General features: G+C 45.2%; 1 protein-coding gene across 2 annotated transcripts in view; it reads left to right on the top strand.

The window, feature by feature from the left end:
* Positions 1 to 24,988, top strand: part of SUSD3 (sushi domain containing 3) — a 69,531-nt gene that overhangs the window by 8,462 nt on the left and 36,081 nt on the right. For both annotated transcript variants that reach the window (XM_068694672.1, XM_068694669.1), the window contains exon 2: positions 20,635 to 20,714. In XM_068694672.1, coding sequence (XP_068550773.1) covers positions 20,675 to 20,714 — 40 coding nt within the window. In that variant the 5' untranslated portion in view covers positions 20,635 to 20,674. The remainder of the gene's footprint in view (positions 1 to 20,634; positions 20,715 to 24,988) is intronic.

Raw genomic sequence — 24,988 nt, 5'->3', positions numbered from 1 at the left:
TTTTCATGTCATTTTTCTTTCCTTGGCAGTGCAGCCATGCTCTGAAAAATTAATGTGGGGAAAAAAACTGCACCCTCTGTTTTAATAGATCTGTGCCCTGTCAATATTCAGAACCAAACCTTCTGGCTTGAGCAACTCAGAGAAGATTTTACTGCATTTGGTGCTTGTTGCCTGCCCTCAGCAGTTGCTGTGGTGCTCGCAGGAGGGGGCTGCTGTCTCTTGGCCACAAGGACCAGCAGAGTCCTGGGGGCCCAGTCCTTCACGCCAGTGCAGACCCCTTGAGGGTGATGGCCCTGCTCAGGTATTGTGAGAGGTTTCCAGGCAAGGAGGGGTGGGTGCAGGACTCGGGCTGGCCCACAGCAGCACAGTTGTTGGCACAGGTGGGGAGCAGGGGAACAAGAACCCCGAGCCTGCCTGACCCCGAGGTGAGTGCCCCCAGGAGCTGGGCACTCCAGCCCACAGTCACTGAGGGCGAGGACAACCCCAGCACCTGCTGGGGCCTTCGCTGTGGGAATCTGCACTTCAAGGTAATGCACTCTCTCTTCATTTTATTATTTTTTGTTTCACCACCATTACAGAAGGAAGGTCTTTCCTTGTCCTCTAGTCCAAGACTGGTTCCCCCTAGCAGCACCTGCTGTGCTTACAAGGGCAGTCATGCCTTTTGCACTGCGTTCGGGTGGAAGGCTATGAAGGGATGATAGCGGGACAAGTATGATAGGAACAATACTGATGCTGTTTTCATCATGTAAACCCAAGTTCTAGACTACAAAACTCTCTTACACATAACTTATATTTTATGGCCGTTTTCTTTTTATAGCTGCCTCTAAGTAGACATCTACATTGGAAATTATAGGATTAAAGAAATTCTTTTCTTTAGGGTAAACTTGAACTGAACTGATGCATTCATATTTAAAGTAAATACTAAATATTCATAACCTTGTGGCAAGCAGTTAGACATGAGATTTGGTTTCCCTTGTGCTATCATCTTCACCGCTGTTAATAATGCCTGTTCTTATCTGTTCTCAAAGCCGTGCTATTGGAATTGAACTGTATCACCAAATGCATCTCATGTCAGCATGAGTCGGGCTCGATAGCACTGGCAGTGCCTTTTCATTAAGGTTTCCTACAATCTACTACATTGTCAGGTCTTTTTTCAAGAGTAGTTGTATCTTTCCAGAAAGCTATACCAAAGAAAGCAGATCAGTCTCTTTCACCAGTTTTCATGTGAGTTGACCAAGGTAGAACACACGTTTGTGCTGCTTTACTGATATAGAAAATCCATTTGTATTATAATTACAAGCTAGAATAAGAATGTTGTTTTTTGTTTGTTTGTTTGTTTGTTTTTGTTTTGTTTTGTATGTAGGTTTTTCAGTTATTCCTACAATTCAAAACATTTTCTAGGGGGGAAGTGTTTGATTATGAGTTTACTATTTTTAAAATTGATTATAGCTTTAGGTAATGTTTCAAAGAAAAAAAAATGGTAACAGCACAGAGGCTTGAGGCTGGTGTAACCAGCCTCTTGTTAAAAGCAAAATTTGGCATGGTGCAGTGAATCAGGCTGGAGAAAGAGGCTGGAGTGAGAGCCATTTTCAGCACCTGTTTCTGGCCAGCTTGGGGACTTGGGCCAACTCTCAGTCTTTACTTCCTCTCTTCTTCTTCCTTCTTTTGGTTTTGAGTACAGACCCTTTGGTTCATCTCCATCTCTAGGTTGTCTGTCCCTATGTGCCTGAACAGGACCAAGCATGACTGGTTGGCTCTGGCTTGGAGTCTTTGGGTGCTGTTGAGTGTAATTTCAAATCTAGCTCATCCAAGCTCATCCACTCATCCAAGATGGATCATTAAGCAACATTGCCATTAGAAGTGTTGACAGTCCATTTAAAGGTGGGAGATGAGCTTTGTTCTGTGTTAATTTGCATGCAGGAAGACAGAGAGTTGCCTGCTTATCTCATTGAAGAGCTGTGCACATCAAGTCAGTGCGGTCTGAAAATATCCATGTGACAAACTCTACTTCACAAAACCCTTTTGTGGTTTCTTCTTTTGTTTTCGTTTCAGTCTTATGATAAACTGCTCCAGTTGCTTGCTAGTAGGCAAACCCTATTTCCTCCCTGTGAGGTTTCCTTGCTTAGCATTGCTGTTCTTGGAACCAAACACACCGAGAAATGCAGCAGGAGACCTGGATCTCATTTACTATGACTTCATTAATATAATTCCTTCAGGGATGTGCATTCTCAACAAGTCAAGGGAAATATGCATAATAAAAATGAATACAGTAAGGAAGCAACATACCATAATGCAATAGCAAAGCACTCTCAGAGAAAGGACGCACTTCAAAATGGTGTAGCAGAATCTATCTCAGCCTGCATCGGCTTCCTGTACTGCAGAAACCAGCCCGAGGGGCCCAGGGCATGGTGCTGCCTTCCTCTGAGGCTGTCACCAAAGTTCTCTGGGGACTTATAAAAAGCCTACAGCAGCACCCAGCTTTGTCCAGATACAAGATGCAGGGTCAGGGCCCCAGTTTCATTCTCTTTCTTAATCTTCTGTCACTTGGAAGGAAGCAGAGCTTCCAAGGCTGAATAAATGGAAGTAACCAGGAGTATTTGTCAAAAAAAGCTGTAAGCTTAAGACTTTCCTTTGTCCTAAAATCTGTTCTTCTGAGTACAGCTTGCTTCTGTGCAGAGGGCTAGCACAGGGATTAAGCATCACCTAAATCCTACTTATGCCTTCATATTAGTGCGTTAGGAAGGCTTAAGCTGCTAATAGTCCCTTCTAGCTCTCTGTGTAGAGCCAAATTTCATATGTTGGCTACGATGAGGCTAGCGAATAAGCTTAGTTGTGCCAGCAGCAGCCAAGTTTGAACATGGGACTGGATTTAAAGTGGCCACTTGCCTACCCACTGTGTCATTTCTAGGGGTGGCTACCAGCTCTGTGGGGTGGCGACTGGGTGCAGGTGCTGCCGGCCTTGTGAAGCCTGCTCGAAGCCCAGCTCCTGGCCACGGATGGGACCGGGCTGGGTCGTGCACTGCCAGAGGCCGGGTGTGTGCGCCCGGTGAGCATGACACGGGGAGTGATGTGGCTTGCTGAGCTGTGCTAGCAAACCATTTCCATCTTTCTGGTTGTAACTGCAAAGTCAAATACGTTAGGTTTTGTGATGCAGGCAGTCAGATAAAGGCCATCAGGCCCTACCCACTTCACAGTCACAAAATGCCTTCTCCTAGAGCAGCTCCTGCAGCACGAAATCAAGCAGGTCTGTTCAGAGCACTTAGGTAGTGCCCGATCCCCAAACACTAAAGCGCCTGGCAGCTCCTGGGAGCTAAACCTCTCAGAAATATGACAGTGTGCTCAGTTCTTCCTGGCTCTCGTTAGGTAAGGCTCTTCTTTGATTAGCTGCTTATCCAGGAGTCACTGTCTGTTTCTGAATTGCCTATCATCCCCCTGCTGCACTTAATTAAGCTGCTGTCTTTTTTTTTTTTTTTTTTTTTTTAACTTTTTATGGAGAATAACAGATTAAACAGTTGGAACAAAAATGTTTTTGTTACAGGAGGCATTCATTAACAAATCAATTAGGTGTACTTAATATCATTCCAGTGCAATTTTCAGTGTGAGTGCTTTTCTATTAATTTTCCTATCCTGCTAAAACATAGCATTATGCCAGCAGAAAGAAGAGTTGGCAAAGGCAAAAACAAAAACAAGGGAGCTGCCAAGTGCAAGCAAAAAAAGGAAGTGACAATGCAAGCAGACATGGCGAGTATTCAATAATTTATTCCCTTCCCTAGAAATGGGATGGACTTTGACAGGTGTCTAATTCCGGAGATAATGAGAAACACAGTGATGAGGGTGAAGAGTAACATGCAGTAATGGTTTGGAAAGTCACAGCATTCCAGGAATGAGCTGACTCCAATGTGAATCTCTCTCCACCACCTGCATTTGGGCCTTTGGTACAGTGCAAGGGCAGTGCAAGTGATGACTGAGCCCTTTATTATGGCTGAGCAACATGGTCTTTGCAGTGAGCAAGGGCCTCTCAGCACCAACACCGCAGAAAATGAAAATGAAACCCCTCATAGAACAGTTTTTACCAAATCTTTGTCACCTCTCAGAATATGCAGAGGGTATGAGAAATGTTGAGGCTAGAAGCTATATTTTTGCTACATGATGTGTTGCTTTGTAGTACCTCTGTCCCTGAATTTCTGGTGAGCTTCCACGTGATCCAGTAGGTTGTGTACTGGGTCCAGCAGGGCTTGAGCAGGTACAAAGCAAGTGAGAAAGGGGAAGCAGCAAGATGAGCAGTCCTGGCCTGCTGTGCCTGCGGGGAACCGTCTGCACAGCATAATCTGGCCCAGCTTTTGATACAGGCAAATGGGACTCATCCTTTCAGCAGGATTATTTAGAATTCACTTTAATCTTTTCTAAGTTTCCTAGATTTCAGTGTGCTTGTTTGGTTACTTCATTCTCTAGTCTCTATTTTGCCTACTAGGGGATTTCCATAAGGCTCATTTCATTTTTTTCCAAGAAGAGGAGCATGAATGTGAGGTTTTAGGAGAACGATGCCACCACTTCAGAGCTTTGCTGTGGGCACGTGAGGCTTTCTGCTAAATGTAAACCACATGAAGTCCTGCGAGGTGAGTGCAGTCAGGCAGCTGTAACAGCCCCTGTATGTAACGCTGCTTCTAAAGGCGGTGTGGGGCAGGCAGAAATGGGAGCCACAAATCTTTTTTCCTGTGCTCATTGATTGCCTTGGCACTGATAGATGCTTATAGCTGCTTCTGAGAGGAAGACAATAAAGTTACCAATTTCTTGTTTGATGCTGGAGCCATTTGGAGAGAGAGAAAATATAGTAGAGCACTGAAAATGAGGAATATGTGTTTATGTTCATTATAAACATCTTTACAGAGGGAACAAAGTAATTACTGTGCCAGAGCACATTGGTGCTGTGTCAGTGCCAGTCCCCCTTCTCTGCAAGTGGTGGATTTGGGAGAATACCTGGATTCAGAAGGAAACAGTGTTCTTGCCTGTAAGGGAAGATTTTTTTTTTCAGCTCTTTTCAGGGATTGAAGTATGGAAGTACTTCCTAGGTGTCTTGAAAAAAATCTAATGCTGTACAAGAGACACTTGGAAGTGCTTTTAACCACACAAATGTCTTAGATATGGATTCCTTTGTAACCTCTGTGAGAGTTACAGTGTGCCATGCCAGCAGCCAGGGGAGGTAGTGCTGCTGCCAGCCTCAAGGGGACTGCTGAAAACTTGTGACATGGACTCTTTTTAAGCGGCTACCCAATGTGCTATATTCAAATGGATCTATTATTTTTTCCATCTTTAATTTCTTCCTCTCTTTCTGTTGTTGTTTCACACAGTTTGCTTTCTTTTATGCTATGTCAAGGCCTGGTTTAGACAAATGCACCTTTATTTAACAGACTGTCATTCAAGTGCCACCGGCTACTGTGGGCTCTGTTCTCCTGCTTCAGCAGTCTCGTGCTTGAGCCAGGTAATGCAAAGCAGAGGAGGCGATTCTCGATGCTGCAGTGTGGAGCACTTGCCACTCCCCACACACAGTGTTGTGGGGAGGAGGCTGTGGAGCCCCAGACATTTGTAACCTTCCCACTCTGACCCCGGTTACTACACTCAGCGTGGCGCTGGCATTTGGCAGGGGCTGGGAGGCGCCACCTTGGTGACTCCTGCATGCAGCTGGCCAGGAGGCAGCCAGTGTGTTGGTATGAGGGGAGAGGACAAAACCCAGCCCCTTTTGATGTTCTGCTGTGTGTGAGGTGTGGGGCACACCTTGGAAGTCGTCTCTATCTCTTGTGCCAGCCGACTGCAGTAGCAGGCTGTGTCACTTGTTTTCATGTTTCTGTCCCAGACTGCTTGTGGCTGGGGCAAAGAATATTCTCCCTCTTCAGCATCTTGTGCTGTTTGGACTGTCTTGATCAATAGTAATGCGTCAGTGCTTTCCTGGCCGGTGCTGTTTTCTTTGTTCAGTGCCCTTAACAAGCTGGAAGAAGAAATATTAACCAATATCAGCTTCGGGCATTCTTGAAGTTGATGTTAGACTGGTGTTTGTGTTTGTGTATCCTTCAAGCACTGCCCTTTCTAAGTGAGCAGATTGATGATGTTGCAGAGCTTCTAGCAATTATATTTGAATATACCACGTAGGGACTGTGACAAATTCATTGCATGAACTGAAAAGGGCAAAAGGTTAAAATAAAAAGGGCTTAATGATGCATTGCAATAAGACATTTAAACTGCACTGGGGGTCTGCAGGACTGTGAAAAATGCTGAGCATTCACCCCGAAAAGATCTTTCTTTGTAAAGAAGGACAGGGAGCAGCTCCTTAGCTGGTATAAATAGATGGATTTAGCTACAGCTCTGTTAATATTCGTTGAGGATCTGACTATTTACCTTTGTTTGATTTTGAAGCATGAGATAATTTCTGCCTCCTGTCAAGCCCCGTATAATCAGGGATTTCCAGCGTAGCTTTAGCTGTCTCTAAATGTACAGGAGACTTGAGCCACTGTTCAGTTTCATGGTACTGTTTCCTCCTTGCAGCGAAGTTTATGAGGCTCCTTGCTCTTGTGGCTGCAGTACAAGCTGAAGCAAGGGAAGGGCACAGCCAGGAGAGCCCCGGCTGGCAGAGCAGGAGCCTCTGACCCTACCTTGCAGCGTGTGCTGGCAGCTGCCTGCACGCTAGGGGGGTTTGCTCCCTGCAAAGAAATTAACTAGGATTTATTTTTCTCCTAAAATAATGTGAAACTCCTCCCAGGCTTCTGGCTCCAGGCCAGATTGCTTTGTGCTGGGGAAGGCTAGGGGTGAGCAGATCAGATCGGCTCAGAGCAGGGACCCAGGGCAGTGCTGGAGGCAGCGTGGTTCGAGGCTGCTGTTCCTCCCGTCCTGCACAGGCTGTGACTGGGGCAGTCACAGTCCCGAGGCATCCCGTCAGCTTCAGGTCAGTCACACGAGGCAGGAACGTTGCGGTCGTGCTGTGAGCTGTGGCTCGGCACTCCCAAACCCTGTGCTCTGCTCTTGCGTCCGTTGTGGCTGCCAGCAGTGCAGAGCTGGAGGAAAAAAAAAAAAAAGAAAAAAAAGAAAAGAAAAAAAAAAGAAAAGAAAAAAAAAAAGGAAGAAAAAACGTTATTTAATCTCATAGAAAATGCTGACTGATGTGATAGATAATTCTGCATCATTTAATCTGTTTGGGTGTTAGTTGTTTCTTGCTCAGACTGGTGTCAAGCTGCCAAAACGGCACAAGGCAAGGGAAGCTGGCGGCGTGCTGCCCATGTGGTGGAACCCGGCCTGCGCTGCGCTGAGCTTCGTGTCGCCTGCACTCGTGGGGGGTGGGAATGGGGGTACCTGGGCAGGATAAAAATATATTTTCCAAAATGATCACTTCGTTAAACATTTTTTGAAGGTTAATGATTGTTTTATGGCACTTGTGGTGTTTGCATCAGAAGGATGGAGTTAAAGAAATGCTTTGGAGCCTCTGTTTGCATGTCCCTGGGTGGTGGGAAAGACCCGAGGGTGCTGCCCTGCTGGGTCTGGGGGTGAACTGAGCTACAGCACTCACAGCTTGTGCAGCCCGGGAAGGTGGCAAAAAGCAATGCCAAGAAAAGAGGTATTTTAGTTCAGATTGGCACCTGGCACAGGAGAAGTCATTACTTACTTCTCTTCAGGGAGTCTGAGCGAGGCCTCCCAGAATGAGAGACTGGGGCAGCTTCGGGAACTGTCACCAGTTTCAGATGCGGACTTCTTGGGGATGTGTATCCCCTCAGGAGAATGGGGCTCAGCCAGCAGGCTGAGACCTCCAATGTAGAGCTCTGGGGTAAATGGAGCCAAAGCTGAGCCGAGCTCAGACAGCCCCAATGCACTTGTAGGGCTTGTAGGGGTGTGTGGCTGCAGTGAGGAAAAGCCGACCTTGTGAGAGACTTGTTCTTCACCTTCACAAAGAAGTGAAGCTTCAGCTTTAAATTGTGAATAACAATTGGAAAGGAAATGTCCTTGTGTGTTTGGCCAGGCCCATGGGGCTACCACAGGGATGGAAGCAGGGGGTCACTTTGTTGTCTTAGTCTCCCCACTGGAGAAGTGCAGGAGCTGGAGGTGGAGTGGTGGTGGGAGCAGGTGTCCCCATCCTGCTGTCCCCACCTTGCTGTCCCCTCTGAGCCACCCTGGGACCAGGCTGAAAGGAAGGAGGAGAAGCCCTGGTGCAGATGGAGATACTCAGCCAGAGCCCTCTTGCCCCAGGGAAGCAACAATGATCCAGGAACATCTCTGGTTGTGACAAAAATGAGATCTTCTTCTTCCCCATTTCTACAAATGGTATTAAGCCCTGCTGTCATTACTAAGCACGTGCTGCCTTCCCTGGCAGCGCTGCCCGTCTCTCATCAGATTTATCAGATTTCTGTTCTTTGACTGCAAATAGCTCTTCAGTTAATTTTCTCTCTAATTTCCACCAGCAGACAACCAGACGCTACATTATTATGCAATAGCTACTTTTTTTTTTTTTTTTTTTTGCCTGAGAGATGATTTTTGTGTCAAATCTGTGTCATATTAGCACCTCTTCCTTGGTTTCCAAAGTCAGCGCAAGGCTCAGCAGGCTGATGTTTTACTCTAGGTCTGTAAGGGAGCAATCCCTTAGAGGCAGCATACTAATGCTTTCCTCTTTTCTTAGAGATTACTTCCCGTTGCCGTTTTGAAGGGATAAAGCAAATCCGATGTGCCTCTCGTGAAAGTTCCTAAGGCAGACACTGGTATCACATGTGTGCAATCCCCTTCTTAGCTACGCAGAACCAAATCCCCAGGGACTTGCTTGCCACGGGGCTTTGCACTCGCACGTGTGCTGGCTTCGGTACCCAAATGTTACCCTGTGCCGTGCCTTGCCATCGGCTCTCCCAGAGCTGGCGGGTGTTCCACCAAGGGAATGGCATTTTTTTGAAATCAAGACCAATTACTTGATATTGGAGCAAGTTGTTTGTGTGTCACCTTTGGCTTTGTAATTATTCCTGTGTCTTTGTCAGGATTAAAACAATAGAAAGCAACCCTGCAAAAGCAAAGTAAAACTTGTAAGAATTAATGATTCTCATGTGAAAGGATGTAAAAAAAAAATAAAATAAAATAAAAAAATGTATCCTAACATTGGAACAATACTTTGGTTAAGAATTTCTGACAAAATTGAAACCAGTTTTCACCTGGAGGAAAGCATTAGCCAGACATGGGAGTTGGACAAGTTCTGGGGAGGTGAAGCCAGGACCTGGTAACAGCAAGTGTCAGGCTGGCAGCCGCTGCCTGTGAGAGCCAGAGCACTGGTTCAGGTGGTAAATGCTGTGTCTCTGGTGCCTCTTCCAGAGAAAATGCCCTGAAGTTTTCTCCAGAAGCATGCACAAGACATGGTGACTCTTGCAGTCTTTCCCTGACTCAGAGCCAGCATCCCGGGAGTCACGGAGCACTGTCAGTGTCTGAAGGCAATACGACACTGGCGTAAACTGAGCTTGGTTTTTCTTATGGATAATCAATCTAATTATTATCTGTAGAATCTCAGGCTGGATACACATTTTTGAAGTGTATTGGTTCAAGAGACCAGAAAGCTGATATGTTCTCTAAAAATAAAAAAATTGACGTTTCTTGTCAGCCAGTGTCAAAATGGTTTATAAAGGGACAGGCTGGGGTTCTTGGTATGACAAGATGACAACTTTCCTCTATATGGCTATTATAAAAGTGCTCTGCAACTGAATTTCAGTGGAAAACCAAGGTTGGTAGAGGTTATCTGCATTTGCTTTGGAAATATAATATCGTTTTAAAGGGTGTCTGAATTTATATGGAGAACTGCATTTGTGGAGGAGAATATTGGCACCTCACTGTTTAGGGTTCATTGTGTCCTCATTTCTAATTCAAGGCAACGCAAAAAGCTATTTTCAATTTCAGTAGCAAATGTATGAAAACTGACATTAATGCTTTTAAAGTGGTGCTCAAAACCCATAGAAATTGGAATCCAGGAAAACAAACAGTGAATAATATGGCTTAGCAACAGCCTCGCAGGTAGCAGTGACATACGGCACCGCGCCGCAGGAGCACGGTGGCAGGGGACTGTAAATATCTCAGTGGAGGTATTAGCACCCTAACTCGCACAGGGCAGGATCAATACTCACAATAAAACTCTGAGCATGAGAGAGAGGGGATTGTTTTAGCCATAAAACTGTAACACCTGTGTGAGCATTTGAATAAGGGTTCTCCAGGACTGTTTTTTTTGCTGCAGGTCTCCTTGAGCTGGCGAGGGGTTGAAGAGGCAGGACTGGACTGACCCCAAACAGCGAGCGAGCACAGCTGGCAGCAGTGGCTGGGCTGCCCTGGCAGAGGAGGAGGGCTTGCTCGCACACAAGTCCTGCGGCTCAGTGCTTGGTTGCAGCTTTCAGCAGTGACACTATCACCGCAACACCCTTAATACAGTGTGTTAATAGGGGAATACAAAAGCATGCTCTGTAAGGCTGGAAGGGAGCATTCTTGTCACCCACCTAACAAATGTCATCAGGCTTCCTTTAGTTACTCTTTTAGAAAAACATCCACTTCTGATGTATAAAGTGCCGGAGGTTGCAAATTCACAGCTGCATTTAGGAAAATCCCCCTCGGCCATCCCCATCAATGTGTGTGCCGTCTTTGTAGCATCACGCTGTGTGTGCTCAGCTTGGCTGCTAATGCTGTAGCTGGTTAGTCCAAGGAGCCAAAAAATGTTTAGTCGCCGACCTTAGGTATTTATAACTGCCCATGAAGTAATCCCATTACTCTTCCTCCAGCAAATCTATGAGATTTTTTTTGGTGTGATATTTCCACCATGCTTCCCTGAGCCCTTCCCAAACCGGTAGTCTGCCTCTCCTGTCAACACCAGCACTAGGCATGACACTTCAGAAGCTGGCAAACCTGTGCCAGGTACAGAAATAGGAGGATTTTCCAGCTGTTTCTTGATATTTCTGTCTTATAGCCAGTGTTCATCTTTGTGGCCCCATGCAGCACTGGGAGTACCAGACCAGGTGTTTCTGTTTTGACTCTGCAGCCCTCCTCAGCTCCGACTTGCTGCAGTCCTCTGGCCTCCTGCAGATTTGGTGCATGTTTGGTGCACATTTGTTGCTTTGCTGTGTCAAAATGCCTGCTGTCAGTCTGCAGCCAGCTTACCAAGGGAGCTGTATTTCTCTGCTGTTAGCTGCTCTCCTGTCTTTGTGTCCTTAGCACGCTTTGCCTGCAATGATTTTCTATTTTATTGCAGGTCATCAGTATCCATATTAAATAGTTGGATGTCCAGCACCAGTCACCACAGGAATGCAATAGGAACGGGGACGGGCCGACAACGATCCCTTGGTTACAGTTTGAAGGCTGTCAGTCTGCCAGCCATTAATCCATGTTAATCCTTTGGAAAGGAGGATTGAGACTCAGCACGGCTCACTCCAAGAGAGGGGTCAGGGGGAATCAGCATGCTTTAACTTCTGCACGTTGACTTCCTGCCTCTAATTGATTTGTCTTCATTTGTGAATGTCCCTGTAGAAGCAGGCTCCTGAGCAAAATATCATACTTGGTACTCGGTCTGGAGTCGCTGAGGTAGGCTGGGTCCAAGAGAGGACAAATGGGGGGACTGAGTGTAGTGTTGGAAGCTGAGCAGGAGAAGGCTGTTTGGATAAACTTTTGGGTTTGTATTTGTTTCCGTTTATCTGAGGGTGTTCTGGTGTACTTGTTCTTGCTATTGACACGTGGAGCAACCAAGTAAGTTACCCCAGATTCATAGATGGATTGCTGTAAAGCTCAGTTGATCCCAGATTTGTAGAGGTGCTTACATTTGTAGCTCCTCTGTAATAAGAATTAGGTACTTAAATAGGAATAAGGCATCCAAACACCTTCACGTAGCTAAGCCAAAATTCTTGCCCTTGTCTACAGAGGGAAGACTTTGGAACTGTAAAAAGTCAAACCTGTTCCCATATCCCAAGACAATATCTCAACCATTTGATCTACGGGCACTTCAGGGGCAAACTATTACAGGCATGAGACACTGGCACACTGACTTAGAAGAAGAGGCCTCAAACTAAAAAGAAAAAAAAAAAAAAAAAAGAGAGAGGAAAAAAAATCCTATAATCAATAAATCTTTGTTTGTTTAAAAATAACCCCTAGAACTGCATCCCGTAGCAAATTACAAAAGAGCAAAAGAATGGATGACTCATTTTCTTGTCACTTAGTGGTTTTTTTTTTTTTTTTTTTTTTTTTTTTTTTTTACATAGTCTTGAGCTCCAGGAAGCATTATGTACCAGTATTGACTTCAGAGGAGTTTAGGAGTTCCTCAGTTCTCTGTTCTGGAGTACAAACTGTAACGTGGCATGCTTCTTTCATTTCTAACTTGTTCAGCTGACCAGAAATCTAACTTTTGTTTAAAGTGCAAAGTGAAATTTTAGCTTTTAGACTATGTACCAAGCACTGAGTGCTTCTGTGGGACCCACCAGAGGCATCTCCAATGCTGTCCTGAAAGACCTCTGACTCAGGGAAATATTTGGTACGTGTTATTGATGTTGTCCATTGCACTCATTTGCCCATGTTAACTGAAATAATAGTTTCAGCCTGTGCCAGAAGAACTGCATTCTCACAAGGGAGACAAAGAAAGGTCTATAGATAGATAGGTACATATAGATAGATAGAGCTGATGCACTAAAGTGTTTTGGGAAGATCAGCGAGTTGCTGAGCACGGTGCTCTAATGCCTGATATAAACCACTGCCATGCTGAGCAGATGCAGCCACCTAGAAAAAGCAGGGAGTTAAATTGCTCAGCATCTGTGGGGTGAGGGAAGGGAACCTGAGAGGTTCAGAGAGTTCTCCCTTGTTCTCCCTGTGCAGTGAAGATTTGTGAAATGGAAAACAGCTTTAAAATGCATTCTGAGGTGGTTCTGCTCTTTTCTGGGCCCTCTTCTGAATTCCCGTGTTGAAAACACAAATATAAAAGTCAGCAAACCCCAAGATGGCAAGCTGGATAATACAAATGTGTTAGGGAAAGATCTGTAGGCATGAGTTAGGGTCCCATTGTATTACCCGCTGTGTGGGAACCGAGAGCCTTTGCCTGGAAGGGTTTGTGTTCTGCATAGACAAGATAGCAAGCGAGAAGGCAAACCGGGACAAAAGGAGGCACATTAGTCTTTGTCCCTTGCCATTTCCCTGATATTATCATGTTATTTAGGACTTGGAGCTTGACAATTGGAGCATCTGCAACGCCATCTGACTGGGAGTTTTCCCAAGTGCTCCGGCTTCCTGCAGCTTGGAGGGAACCTCGCTTCCAGGGTTAGGCAGGAGCTTCAGGCTGAGTCAGACGCGGCACGGGAAGAACCATTTGCTCTTATCCCAACTAAAAACCTGCACTTTGAGGCAAGTGAGAATGTACATCACAGTGGTACATTCATGTACACTGTGGATACATAAACTCTGCTTTTTGGTTTGTTGTTGCTGGTTTTGTTTGTTTGTTTTTAAGAAAGAAAGAAAAAGGAAACAAAACCTGAAATGAAGCTGGCCAGAGGTGTGTGCAGGCGATGCTCAGCTGAATGGCCTGTTCTCTTTGTTGTTGCCTCCTCACCTGTGCTGGGAGCAGGCTGTGCCCCTGCCTGGGAGCACAGCACATCATGCGATCTGTAGAGATGGTGTGATAAGCCTTGCCCAAGCACGTCTCTAATATTCAATATTCAATCAAACAGTGGACTTTGTGCCTCCCGCTGCTAAAAGCCAGCCACCTGGGGCCTGGGGGAGGCACCCAGTGTCTGAGGCTCCATTACAAGGACCTGGAAGGATTATTGGCACGAGGAGGGTGATCCAGAGGGCCATCCACTGCCTGAATGTCCCGTGTCAGCCCCAGGAGCTTCCCTTCGTCTCTTGTTCTTGCACAGGGAATCCAGGAAAGGCAGAGCCAGCCCAAAGGAGAGCAGAGGGGGTGGATCAGCCAAGATGATGACAGGACACTTTTATTTATAGCCTAACTAAACCAGTGAGAAGGAGCTGTTTGGCGTGTGAAAGGGGAGGGAAATCACACTCCCCCTTCTCAGCCCCTTCGTGTGGAGCAGTGACAGCTCAGATTTGGCTTTGCAGAGGTTACCTGTCCCCTGCCTGTTCCTGGTTTCCTCAGGAGACGGGTACCTCCAAGTCTCCCAAGGAAAACACATAGCAAAGCCTTGCTTCAAAAGTGCCATTTGCTACTTCAGCCTGCTACTTGTACAATTTTTTTTTATTCTCCTTCTCACCCTGCCTGCCAATTGTGCTTTATTGCAGTGATTTGGAAATGAACTCCTTAATCTTTCACATTGTTAGGAGAACGATGGTAACTTCACTTCCCACTTCGCAGAGAGCAAGAGAAAAATGATTACTGCGCTATAATGTGATACCTGCTAAATAGGGGCCAGAGCAGACTCCTGTCAGCGAGAATTGCTCCTCTTGAACTGCGTGGGATGGGGAGGCTGAGGCTTTCTTGGCTGTTTTGTTACTTTCTGATAAGCTTGTTAATATCTAAAACTATCAGTAGTAAAATGCTTGCAGTAAAAGCCACAGATTATGAGTGCTAATCATAAGGTGAGGCAGTATTCAGAGCAAGCAGGGCTTCTCTAGGCACAAAGACAACCTGTGCCTGCCAGTGGGGCTGCACGGGGCTCCTAAAGAAAGTGCTGGGAAAGGTAAATAATGGGAGCTGCTGTAATGCAGGGATGTCGGTTGCTGGAGTGATGACATACCAGCTGCAAGGAAAGGCAGCGATTCTGTAAGATACAAGAAAACGTCCTCATTTACTCGGTCTCTCCACCTCCAACTTAATCTGCTGCCAATTGAAATTCCTGACATGAGCTATAGATAAGTTTCTAGATAACTGCCTCAGTGCTAGTAGGGGAATAGACACGAATCTTAAGGAACTAATGAGAGCAAATAAAACGTTTAGGAAGAAACTTTGTCATTCGTGCCTTCATCCCATGTAGCTGGAAGTGGCTGAGTACACCACGATGCTCTTGGGGATGTTACTTTCTTTGGAAGGCAGTCAATTGCCTGCCTTCACCTTCAGCAATTTCTTCTGCTGCTTTCTCAGAAACCTGCCGGAGCATGCCAGCATCTCTGCAGTGTTTGCAGGTTCGTTAACAGAACGAAAGGAAGGCTGCTTTATAGGCAGAGACATCTCGTGTGCCAGAGCACTCTGGCTATGGGATATACTGGTTAAAAGGCACTGCTTGCTAGTAGCGTTGTGTGGTCGTGTCACTGATTTCCCTCACTGGGTGCCTTTGGACAAAGCAGCTCTCCGAACAGGCATGGGAGGTGGTGGCCATCCTATGGCAATGTACATCACTGGGCAGTTCATTTGGGGTTACACAAACCAGAAAGGAAACTTGGTGGGAGGTGAGGGATCCTTGGAGGGCCATATGAAAGGGCAAACAGCCTGCAGGTGCTGAGCTGCCAGGCTGCGAAACAGCAGGTAAGTGGGATGCAGGCACGGGGAGCTTGCCTGTAGTGTCTGTTTCAGTATTTGTTCCAGCACTCACTGCTTGGTGATCTTTAAGGGTTGGATTGGCTACACTTCTGGGTGCTGGATTCGGTGCTTACCCTGTCTGAAGGCAGGACTGGAGATCTCTCGTGATCCCTCACAGCCTGAAAGAGTCTCCATTTCTGCAATGGCTGGTAATTTAACCTTGGTAATGTTTGGTGTCACTCGGGTTTAATTAGGTTCAGGATCAGAGTTAGAGCAGAAGGAGAGGAAGAATAATAAGTGCTGCTTTGCTCGGTCTCCTAATGCATGGGCTGTTAGCTGTCGGCTGGTGGTTTGTTGCCAATGTTATGTGTATGCCAAAATGGCATAACTTAGGTTGTTTTGCTTTAAAAACCTTACTTGGGAGAGTATCCAGCTGAGGCTCCTGTATCACAATTGTCTTTGGTTTCCATATGGGAGACCAAAATGTCAGGATGGAGATGGCATTATTGACTCTGCAAGTGAAGTTATCTTGGTTTTAGAATAATAACAGAATACAAACCTATGCATAAAACACAAAATCAGTGTCATGCTGCAGGAGGTGCAGGTTCAGTCCAGCAAATTGCCTTGGTAATTCCACCTGCATCTCTCAGTGGGTGTACAGAGGATGTGAGAGCATGTGTGGTAGTTTGGGCTGGAAGCCTATTCCACACCTAACAAATCTTTGAGGCTTGGACTGTCCCTGAGAGCCACAGGGCCAGCAGCAGGAACTGCAATGTGCAGCAATCAGCTGCATTTACAGATTTCACCTTTTATTCCCTGTCTTCTCTAAGAGTGAGAGTCTCTTTTCTATGAACTCAGGGCGACAGACATAAGGGAGTCATCTTGAAAGAACAAACCTAGCAGGAAATAAAGAAACTTCTCATTTATTTAAATAAGGAGTAAAAGCCAGAAGGTGCTGTGTGTGGCTGGAGCTGAGTGGTCTTCTGTTGTACAGTGTGCTACATCAAATCTAGGAGAGATTTTATGGCTCTGAACACTGGAGGTGACTGTAGTCCACAGAAAACCAATGTTTATGGCATCTAAATACTGCTGGGAAATTGTCAAGCTCTGTCCTGAATCTGGGACTTCACAGGGAAGGATTTCTGCAGGACTGGGTCTGTAGCTGTGTAGAACCCAGTGTGCTGGGGTATTGCCCCAAGCAATTCTCTGCGAAAATCCCCCTAAAGCAATATCATATGGGGTCTCCTTTAAATTCCATTTCTTTTAGTTTTTCAAGTACACGCAGTAAACAAGCGTGGCGGAACTGCGTTGGTGTGCAGAGTGCCTGCAGTGCTCTTTCCTCTGGTGAGCAAGAAAAATGTTTCCAAATCTCCTGTTTTGTTCCCGCATGTTCCAGATGTGCCATCCTGCCACTCCTGGGGCTCCACAGAAACTGGGCTGAATGCAAAAACTCCCACAGAACTCGGGCGAATATATTTCTCCTTTGTTTTACCATAATGAATTAGTTAAAATCAAGAGAGCTCTTCTGGGGGAAATACTCACTTTATGTTCTACTTAGTTTTAAAATACGAAATCATCTCTCAGTTCTCTCCCGTTTATTGTTTCTTACAAATGTAGAACAGCCTCTTACAGAACATCCGTGCTGCAGTCTGAGGGAATTTGCTTTTATGCTATTTAAAAACCAAGCAAGCACAAACTGCCACAATATTTATGCACTTAATCTAGATGGGAGATTTGTATGTGATGATGCAATGTGAATTTTTATGTGTGTGCATCTATATCTATAGAAAAATATTTTTTATCCAGTTCTAATCATAGTATTTCAAGCATATAGGAGTGGGTCTGTTACTGATGTAAAAGCTAAAATTACAAAGATAAGCTGCCTGATTAGATCTGGGATTTAGACTGAACCTCCTGGTCTAGAGAGGCTTTGCTGGTAAGGTCTCTGATATGGCAGAAGTGTGATTCCTAGCCCAGGGTGATGGTCTGGCAAGTAAGCAGACTCTGTTTCTTTCCCATCTCTAAGGGAACTCTAAGGTTTGCAACTTAGGTGCTTGTGCTGCACTAAATTTTGTGCCAAGTATTGAAGATAGAGATTAAGACTGCACAGGAACTTGCACCGACAGCGTTAATGCCAGAGGCAAGGAGACGGCCGGGCTGCAGCCCCTTTCCCTGTGGCCTGACTCTGTCTCACTGTTGCAAAGCTGGTGTCCTGCTTTCACTCAGCACTTGGTGTTCAGGTAATGTGGTGGAGCTGCAATATCTTGAGCGCTGAGAGCATCAGTAGCCAACAAAACATCCCGGCTCCCAGAGTGCATGCACAGCTGCTGTGCACTCGGACAAGATCCTGGCGTGGCAGCAGTAGGTGCTAAATGCAGCTGTACATGATACTAAAATTGACATCGTTTTGTGTTTTCTTGGAAACACTGTCAGTCCCTTCTGTGCCTTATTTGAGCTATGCTTAGCTACAAAGAAAGACCCCTTTGGCTGCTGATGTACCCAGGTCAGTGTCTGCTTTCCCTCGGCTCTGCTGTGCTACTGCGGTGATGGGGATCTTGCTGCTGGCTCTGCCCAAACCCACCTGGTAAGGGCTGAGTATGCTGAGGTGGCTGAAGTTTACTTCTGTTATGGCTGAAAAAGCTCTTTCAGAGTCTTTTTTTTTTTTTTTTTTTTTTTTTTTTTTTTTTTTAATAAGAAAACTACAACAAATAAATATTTTCCCGAGGAATAAGTGAATAAATGTTTCTACGATCACTTTTCCAATACAAGGAGGAGTGATGCCCTGAAACTGCTCCATGAACTTCCTCAGTTGCTGACATGTTCCCTTCCCTGAATACTTTATGTGATCATACATACCCTCTCCACTTTTAGGTTATGCTTTACTTCCATTAGTCTGCAGTTTTCCAGCTTTTCTTTTTGGATATTGGAAGGTGACTTTAAAACAAAGAAACACCGCTGAACTCAATTGGGTCTAGAATTGTGGTCACATAATTTTGGATTTGTAGCAAATTATTTCTTCTGCTTTAACTTTCTAACCTCAATGGCAGCACTAAGTCAAGTACTTCTCACAACTCTTTTCAGATTATGTTTGTTCCCATTTATGCAGCTAGGTTAAATATAAGCCAGTTTAGGGATGGGGAGAGATGGGGATCTCAGCCTGTGATCGTAATTCATCCTGCAATGAAGCCGCTGCCAGTCAGCAGTTCTCCCTCCTGATCTCTTATGGGCCAGCACCAGAGGAGACAACATATGGTACCATTAGGCACCACGTATGTTGTTGGCTGAAGAGTACACTGGGATTTTATCCATGCCCAGCAACCACCATGAATTTTTCTGTGTTGCTCATGTAGCAGCACAGGGTGGCACTGAAGGTGACGGTGTTGTGATGGGCACTGCAGTGAACTGGCTCCTGCCCAGAGCAATGTGCTGGGGGAATTTGCCAGCTGAATGCAACCCACAACACAACAGAACTTAGCAAAATAAAAAAGCAAGCTTAGGAGTCTCAAAGTTTTGCGATCTTGGCCTTAGTAATTTTAAACCATATCTTTTGGATTTGAGTTCTCATGTGGATTTGGAACCATTCAGGTTTTTGAAATCTGGCAAGCTTGATTGTTCATACATTTTTCCAGCCAGGTTATTGCTCACTAGATTCCTGATTTGTGAGAGCAGGTCTACCTGTGTGAGCCCCAGCAATCAATTTGTTGGGAAGGATGAACCCATATGGTGTTTCCACAAACTTTGTTGTTGTAAGGGCTCAGTCTGTGGACAAGAAGTACTCCGTGGCAAGAAATTCTGGCTACAGTGGGAATTGTGCACATAAAACTTCAGCTTTGTCAGTCATGTGTCTACAGGATGAAAGAAAGATGAATGTGCTACTTTGGCTGTACATGCTTTTTAAATGGAAAGTTTGTCATTTTGACTTGGTAGCTCAAAATGTGTCCAGTTCTTGGTATTTTTAGGACGTATTCATGTACCAGTCAAGTGTGGACAGTCTCCAAAGATAGGACACAGTTTTAATGCCTTTTCACTTAATGGAGCATATTAAAGACTAAAGCAAAACAGACAACCAAAAAAATGACGTGTTCCAGCAGCCAAATTGCTGGCTGTGCTTGGAAAACTCTCTTGCAATTTTAATATACCATAGATTAAAGTTATTTGTAATCTAATTTAAGCAGGTGCAAATAATTTCCATTAAAATCCCAAACTGTACACGGGAGTGCTTCTCTCACTTTCTAGTTTTTTTTTGTTTGTTTGTTTGTTTTGTTTTGTTTTAAATCTATTCTCCCTCATTTAAATAGTTACTAAAGCTAGTCATGTTATTAGTCACTAATAATGTATTTTGTGTGTGTGTCAATTAAGCTACAGTACCAGTTAATGAACATCCAATAACATACTCTGGATTGCAGTTTACTGGAAAGGCTTTTGTACAACTTCAAGAACACTGCACATATTTACAGAGAGCTTCACAGAGCTTGACTGTCTGGGGAAACCCTCACGAGCAGGAGCAGCAGCATCTGCCCACTGTGGCCAGCCGAACTCAGTGCTTTTCAAATTCAGGAAAATATTTTTATATTTGTTTGTGTGCTTTGCTATTCAACCAGCTCCAGCTGGCAGTGACCTCTGTAGCAGAGTGTGGTTGGCTTGAACCACAATGTAGGAAATGAATCGGCAAACCATGCACAATTTCACATATTTATTCCTTCTTTTCTCTGCCTATGTGGCCAAGAGACGGGGATCCTGCAGTCGGTGGGGCGATGCAGTTTCACACGTCCGAGCACTTGACAGCTGTGTCGCCTGGTGTTCCCGGTCACTGAGGAGCATTGTCACTTGCGCACTGGCACTCATTTTCATTTTTCTGGTGTTGCCTGAAATATAACTTCTACTCCTTCCTGCCGGCTCTGTCTTTTTTGACAACAGCAATTATTTTTGACAACAACATTATTTCTTAACCATTTCAGAGCCTTGAGATGTCTGGCACGGAAGAAATGTTCCTGCCGGCTAAGCATTTTACCAGGATGGCCTGCCTGCCTTCTGGGGTGTGTGTGGGGGGGAAGTTCTGCAGACAAGTTCAGCATTTGCTTTATTATCCAATGTTATTAGCTTTAAGTGTGTGTGTGTGTGTATACATATATATATATATGACTTTTCATGTTTTAGCTGATGCTGTTCACTATTTTCTCTCTCATGTGCTCCTGTCCTCCCAGTCTTTCAGGCTGGCCATATGAGATCCTGTGGGCATCCACCATGACTGCAGTCAAGAACACTACGCAAGTCAAGAACAAAGGTGAGTTTTCTGCTGCTGCTTTCCTTGAAACTCGAGAACATTTCCCTGGAGGCTATGGACAAGCTTCTCCAAGCCTTTTTGCCTTTTTCAGGTTTTAAAATTTCTTTACTATTTCATTCATGCCTGCGTTATGGCTTGCAGATGACATTGTATTGCTCTTGTGTAAGCATGTACCATTTGACTCTTGGGGCTGCAGGGATCAACTTAGGCAGCTGTGATCAGAGGGCAAAGAAGCTTGCTGACCATGCACAAGGGATCTCATGTGGCTGCTAACGAACTCATAACTCGAGCTTTCTCCTGAGAAACGGGTTATATCTCCTGGCTGCCTCTCCACATCACGCTCTAGCTGAGAACTGGGAAACATTTGGAATTTAAGACTGCAATGAATCTATCATTTGTAAAAAGAGGTGCAGCCCAATGTGAGCTTTTGCAAGGCCTGGTACACACTGGAAAGCCCCCAGTATTCCCCCAAATTTTCCAGATCAAGGTCAGTAGTTCATTTAGTCATGGGACTGCAGGATGCCTCGTGGGGTTTCTATGCTGGCTGAGGCAGGATACCTCATTTATTTATGCCCAGGGAGTTGCTCCTAGTTTCTTTTGCTGTCTCTGCCTGTTTGTGTGAGAATGGAGCTGTTGGTGAGCTGTAGCCAAAGCCCAGCAATTCTGAGTAAGCCGAAGTAAGCTGGTTTGGTGATATCACTTGTAGAATGAAATATGTTCTGTGAACTGAGCGCCTGATAGACTTGTGTCAGAAAGATTGCAGTTCTTTTTTTATTAGAGGGAAGATACTTCTTGGTTGAATTAGATGGACTTGAGACCAGCTTACTGATTAGCACTTGTTAATATCATTTAATAAACAGGTAACTCTAACAGCGCACATCAGTAATAGAAGAGGTTTTTGCTTCAGGCCAAATATTTAAGCTCTAGCTCTCCTGTTCATGCCCTTACAAGGTAGGCTCTAACAAATGGTTCTTACAGAAAACTGCCTGCATAAAGCTGCCTGCATAAAGTGTAACTGTATTTTATACAGAGTAATAAATGGAGAGTGAGTGGATCCACTTGACTTACTCCAGCCACCAGCAAATGTATAGCTTGCACTTTCAGAAGTTGCTGACATATCTCTTCATAACTTGTGTCGGGAATATATTTTCTTCATGGCTGTACTCATTAAAAATAAGCACCCGAGGTTTCACAGAGAATCGAGGTACAAAGACTGAGTGGATACAATGAAGTAAAGGTACTAATTATGGGAGGTAAGTCAGCAGGATTTGGAGCGCTGCCAGATCACACAATGTGTTTTGGATGACTGTAACTCCAGGGGTTAGTTTGTGGTGGGAAAATAAAATTAGCATAAATATCCTAATAATTACTTTCCTTGTCTGTGAAATCAGATTGACAAGTCCTGTGGGGAGAAATAACTCCTTTAACGAGTCTGCAAAGGTGATGACTGCTGCACTTGTTCTTGCTGGTATAAATTTGGACTTTCAGGTGTACATTGTGTCTGTCCTGGCTATTTTTGTTGTGAAGAGAAAAAACAGGATGTAGAGGTGTGCATTTAGTTTCAATTTAAACAAAATATGTACACTCAGGAATGCATTTCATGCCTTTGTTTAGAAGCCTTCTTGGTGAAAAATGTGCGTGTTGAAGATGCACAGGCTCAAATTCAGCTGTGATCTGAAGCCAAACTCTTGCTGACTTGAATATTTTTTCATTTATATGTAATAGGGGTGAGTTTTCCCCATCTTCTGAGGGATAATTTAAAAATTATCACTTGAACCTTGGGTTTATTCATGGGCCTGTCAGCTTTCTCTGCTTTGTGTGCTTTAAAACAGACCATGTCACTCCTGTTGATAACACTGCGACCCTATATAAAAACTGTCTGTGGTATAGGACTCAATATCTGGCTGGCCTCGCGCACAGTGCCTTGCAACTTCTCCATCATAAACCCTCCACAAATGCTCGTGTGCTCTCAGCCCCAAGGCAGGAGGGGCAGCAGCTGAGGAACAAGCACCCTCTTTTTGGGGGTTAATGCAGAAAGCCAAGCCCCGTTCTGAATATTGATCACAAGGTGTCTCTAAGCAAGGTCACTGATTTCTTCTGCCTGTTTTTGGTAGCCCACGAGGAGGGAAGGGGTCATCCTCACTGAGAAACAAATCTTTCTGCCCCTTGCTCAGAGAATTCTGCTACTTCTTGGTAATGCCAGGGCGCTGGGAGATGTGTTTCAGCAGAAAGCTGCTTTTGTTTGAAATCAACAGCTCTCTGATTTTCACAGCAGATAACTTGCCAAGAGCTCTAGATCTTAAGTGGAGAGGAAAATCCCACTGCTTGCTTGCATTTTTATTCCTCCATATAATCCCCCTACTTAATGCCCCACAGCATCTTTTCTTCTAAACTAGCTTCTGATTTTTGGAACTGTTTTCATATTTAGATCCTAGATGTAAGAATAAAAAAATACGTATATCCTATTTGTTAGGGTAAGCCTCCCTCTTGCCCTCTCAGCCTGAGTGCCCCGATATCTGGATGCCCAATGTTTTTTGGTATGTTTCAGGCAAGGGTTCCTGGTGTGAGTTTAGCTCCATTCGAAACCTGAAGGGAGTGAAAATAATTCTCTTCTTCAGTGTCCAACTTCCAGTAGCTGGGAGGGGGAGAACCTGAAATTCACCCACTTCTTCTTCAGCTTCTGCCTGCTGCATCCCCCAGGCATGGTGTCTGCGGGCCTCCTATCTGCCCTGCAGGTACCACGCTCCTCGGCTCGGCTCAGCCCTTCCTCAGATAACTGCCATCAGCTCCCAGCAGACGGCCCCTGCTTGTGGTGAGCCCCTGCGGTTTTCTTATCCCTCGTCAAGGCACCATCGCATCCCCTGCAACCTGCTGTCAGGCAGTATTTTGTGGACCGTCCTCTGACTTCTCTGTCCTGCTGGAAACCTGGAAGTGTCACACAGACACTTTTTTTGTTCTTTTCCTTTTGAGCGAGCCACTTGCTTTCTGTCTCTTCTTTCCCAGTTCCTCCAAGAATTCCCCATTATTTATTTCCTTTTACTTTGTGTGTGTTTATTCCAATACCATGCCTCTTAAAACCATCTCCACAGGCTCAAATGCTGGTTTGGAGGCTTAAATGGAGAATGTGGAGGCTCGTAACAGCTGAGGCTGGTTTGCAGTGTGCTCATGCACATTCATAGCAGGGCTCGGGGCTGCTGAGCCCTGTGGTGCTGTGCAGTGTGCATGTTTGTGATGGGGGGATTTGCATGTTCTTACCATTTATTTTGTTTCCTGATTCCTAGGCTCAGCACAAACAATTTAAATGGGAAAATAAAAAGCAAATAAAGATAATTCTATTATAATTTTAAGAAACTGAGCTGGGAAAGAAAGTGTGACATCTGCCAGATTACCACAGGCACCAAATCCCAAACCAAACATGAACGTGTAAGGCCATGTCTGCTTAACTGTCACTGTGCTGATTAGCACCGAACAATGCTCGAGGAGAGGGCTTGCGTGCAAGAGCACCCAGTAACATTTTATCTTGTATTGAAGACACAAATGGCTGTTCTCAGAATGTTTGTTTTTCCAAGCTACTGGCAAAACTGCATGTATATAGATGCCACTTGGCCTGCTGCACTGTGTTTATTCTTTTCTGTTGCAGAGGGAACAAAACCCTCCCCTCTTCACATTAACTCACCATTTTCAGGCAGTGCTTCGGTGGGATAAACGCAGCTGCATGTTGCTGTGCTTTCCCCACCCCGTGTCACTGCCCCATACCTAGCAGCAGCAGAGGGAAATACAAGGTACTGAGCTACAGCCCCATCCTGAGCCCAGCACCTCTCCAACATCTGCCCACATCTCCCAGGGAGAAGCGCAGGGTTCCTGGGCAGAAGGAAGGTAGAGCTTTGGGTGCAGTCTGTGAGCGGTCCCCTGGCTGTCAGCCCGGTGCTGGTGGCAGCCCAGGAGCAGGTGGAGGAGCTGTGACAGCTTGGCCTAGAGTTTGGCCCAGGCACGCAGCTTGGCCCGTGGCACAAGTGATGCTGCAGGTCCCCGTGTGCTTTCTTGCTTGCTTGGAGTTCCCTTGATCACCCCTCTCTGCTGTGAAAAGCAGCTCTGTATCTCCCATCTTTAATCACTTCTCTGTTAGGGCTACATCCTTTCCTGTTATGCCCTAGCTACTTGCAGTCCTTGGAGAAGAGGTTTTGCTGAAAGCCCTTCTATGAAAATCCAGATAGAAAATATCAGCTAGATATTCCCTATATCCTGTCCTGTTGGCTTCTTTAAACATCCCCAGA

This window comes from Anas acuta, chromosome 11, assembly GCF_963932015.1.
Source record: "Anas acuta chromosome 11, bAnaAcu1.1, whole genome shotgun sequence".
Classification (NCBI taxonomy): Eukaryota; Metazoa; Chordata; class Aves; order Anseriformes; family Anatidae; genus Anas; species Anas acuta.
The sequence above is the reverse complement of the archived record's forward strand: the minus strand, read 5'-3'. Positions and strand labels throughout refer to the sequence as shown.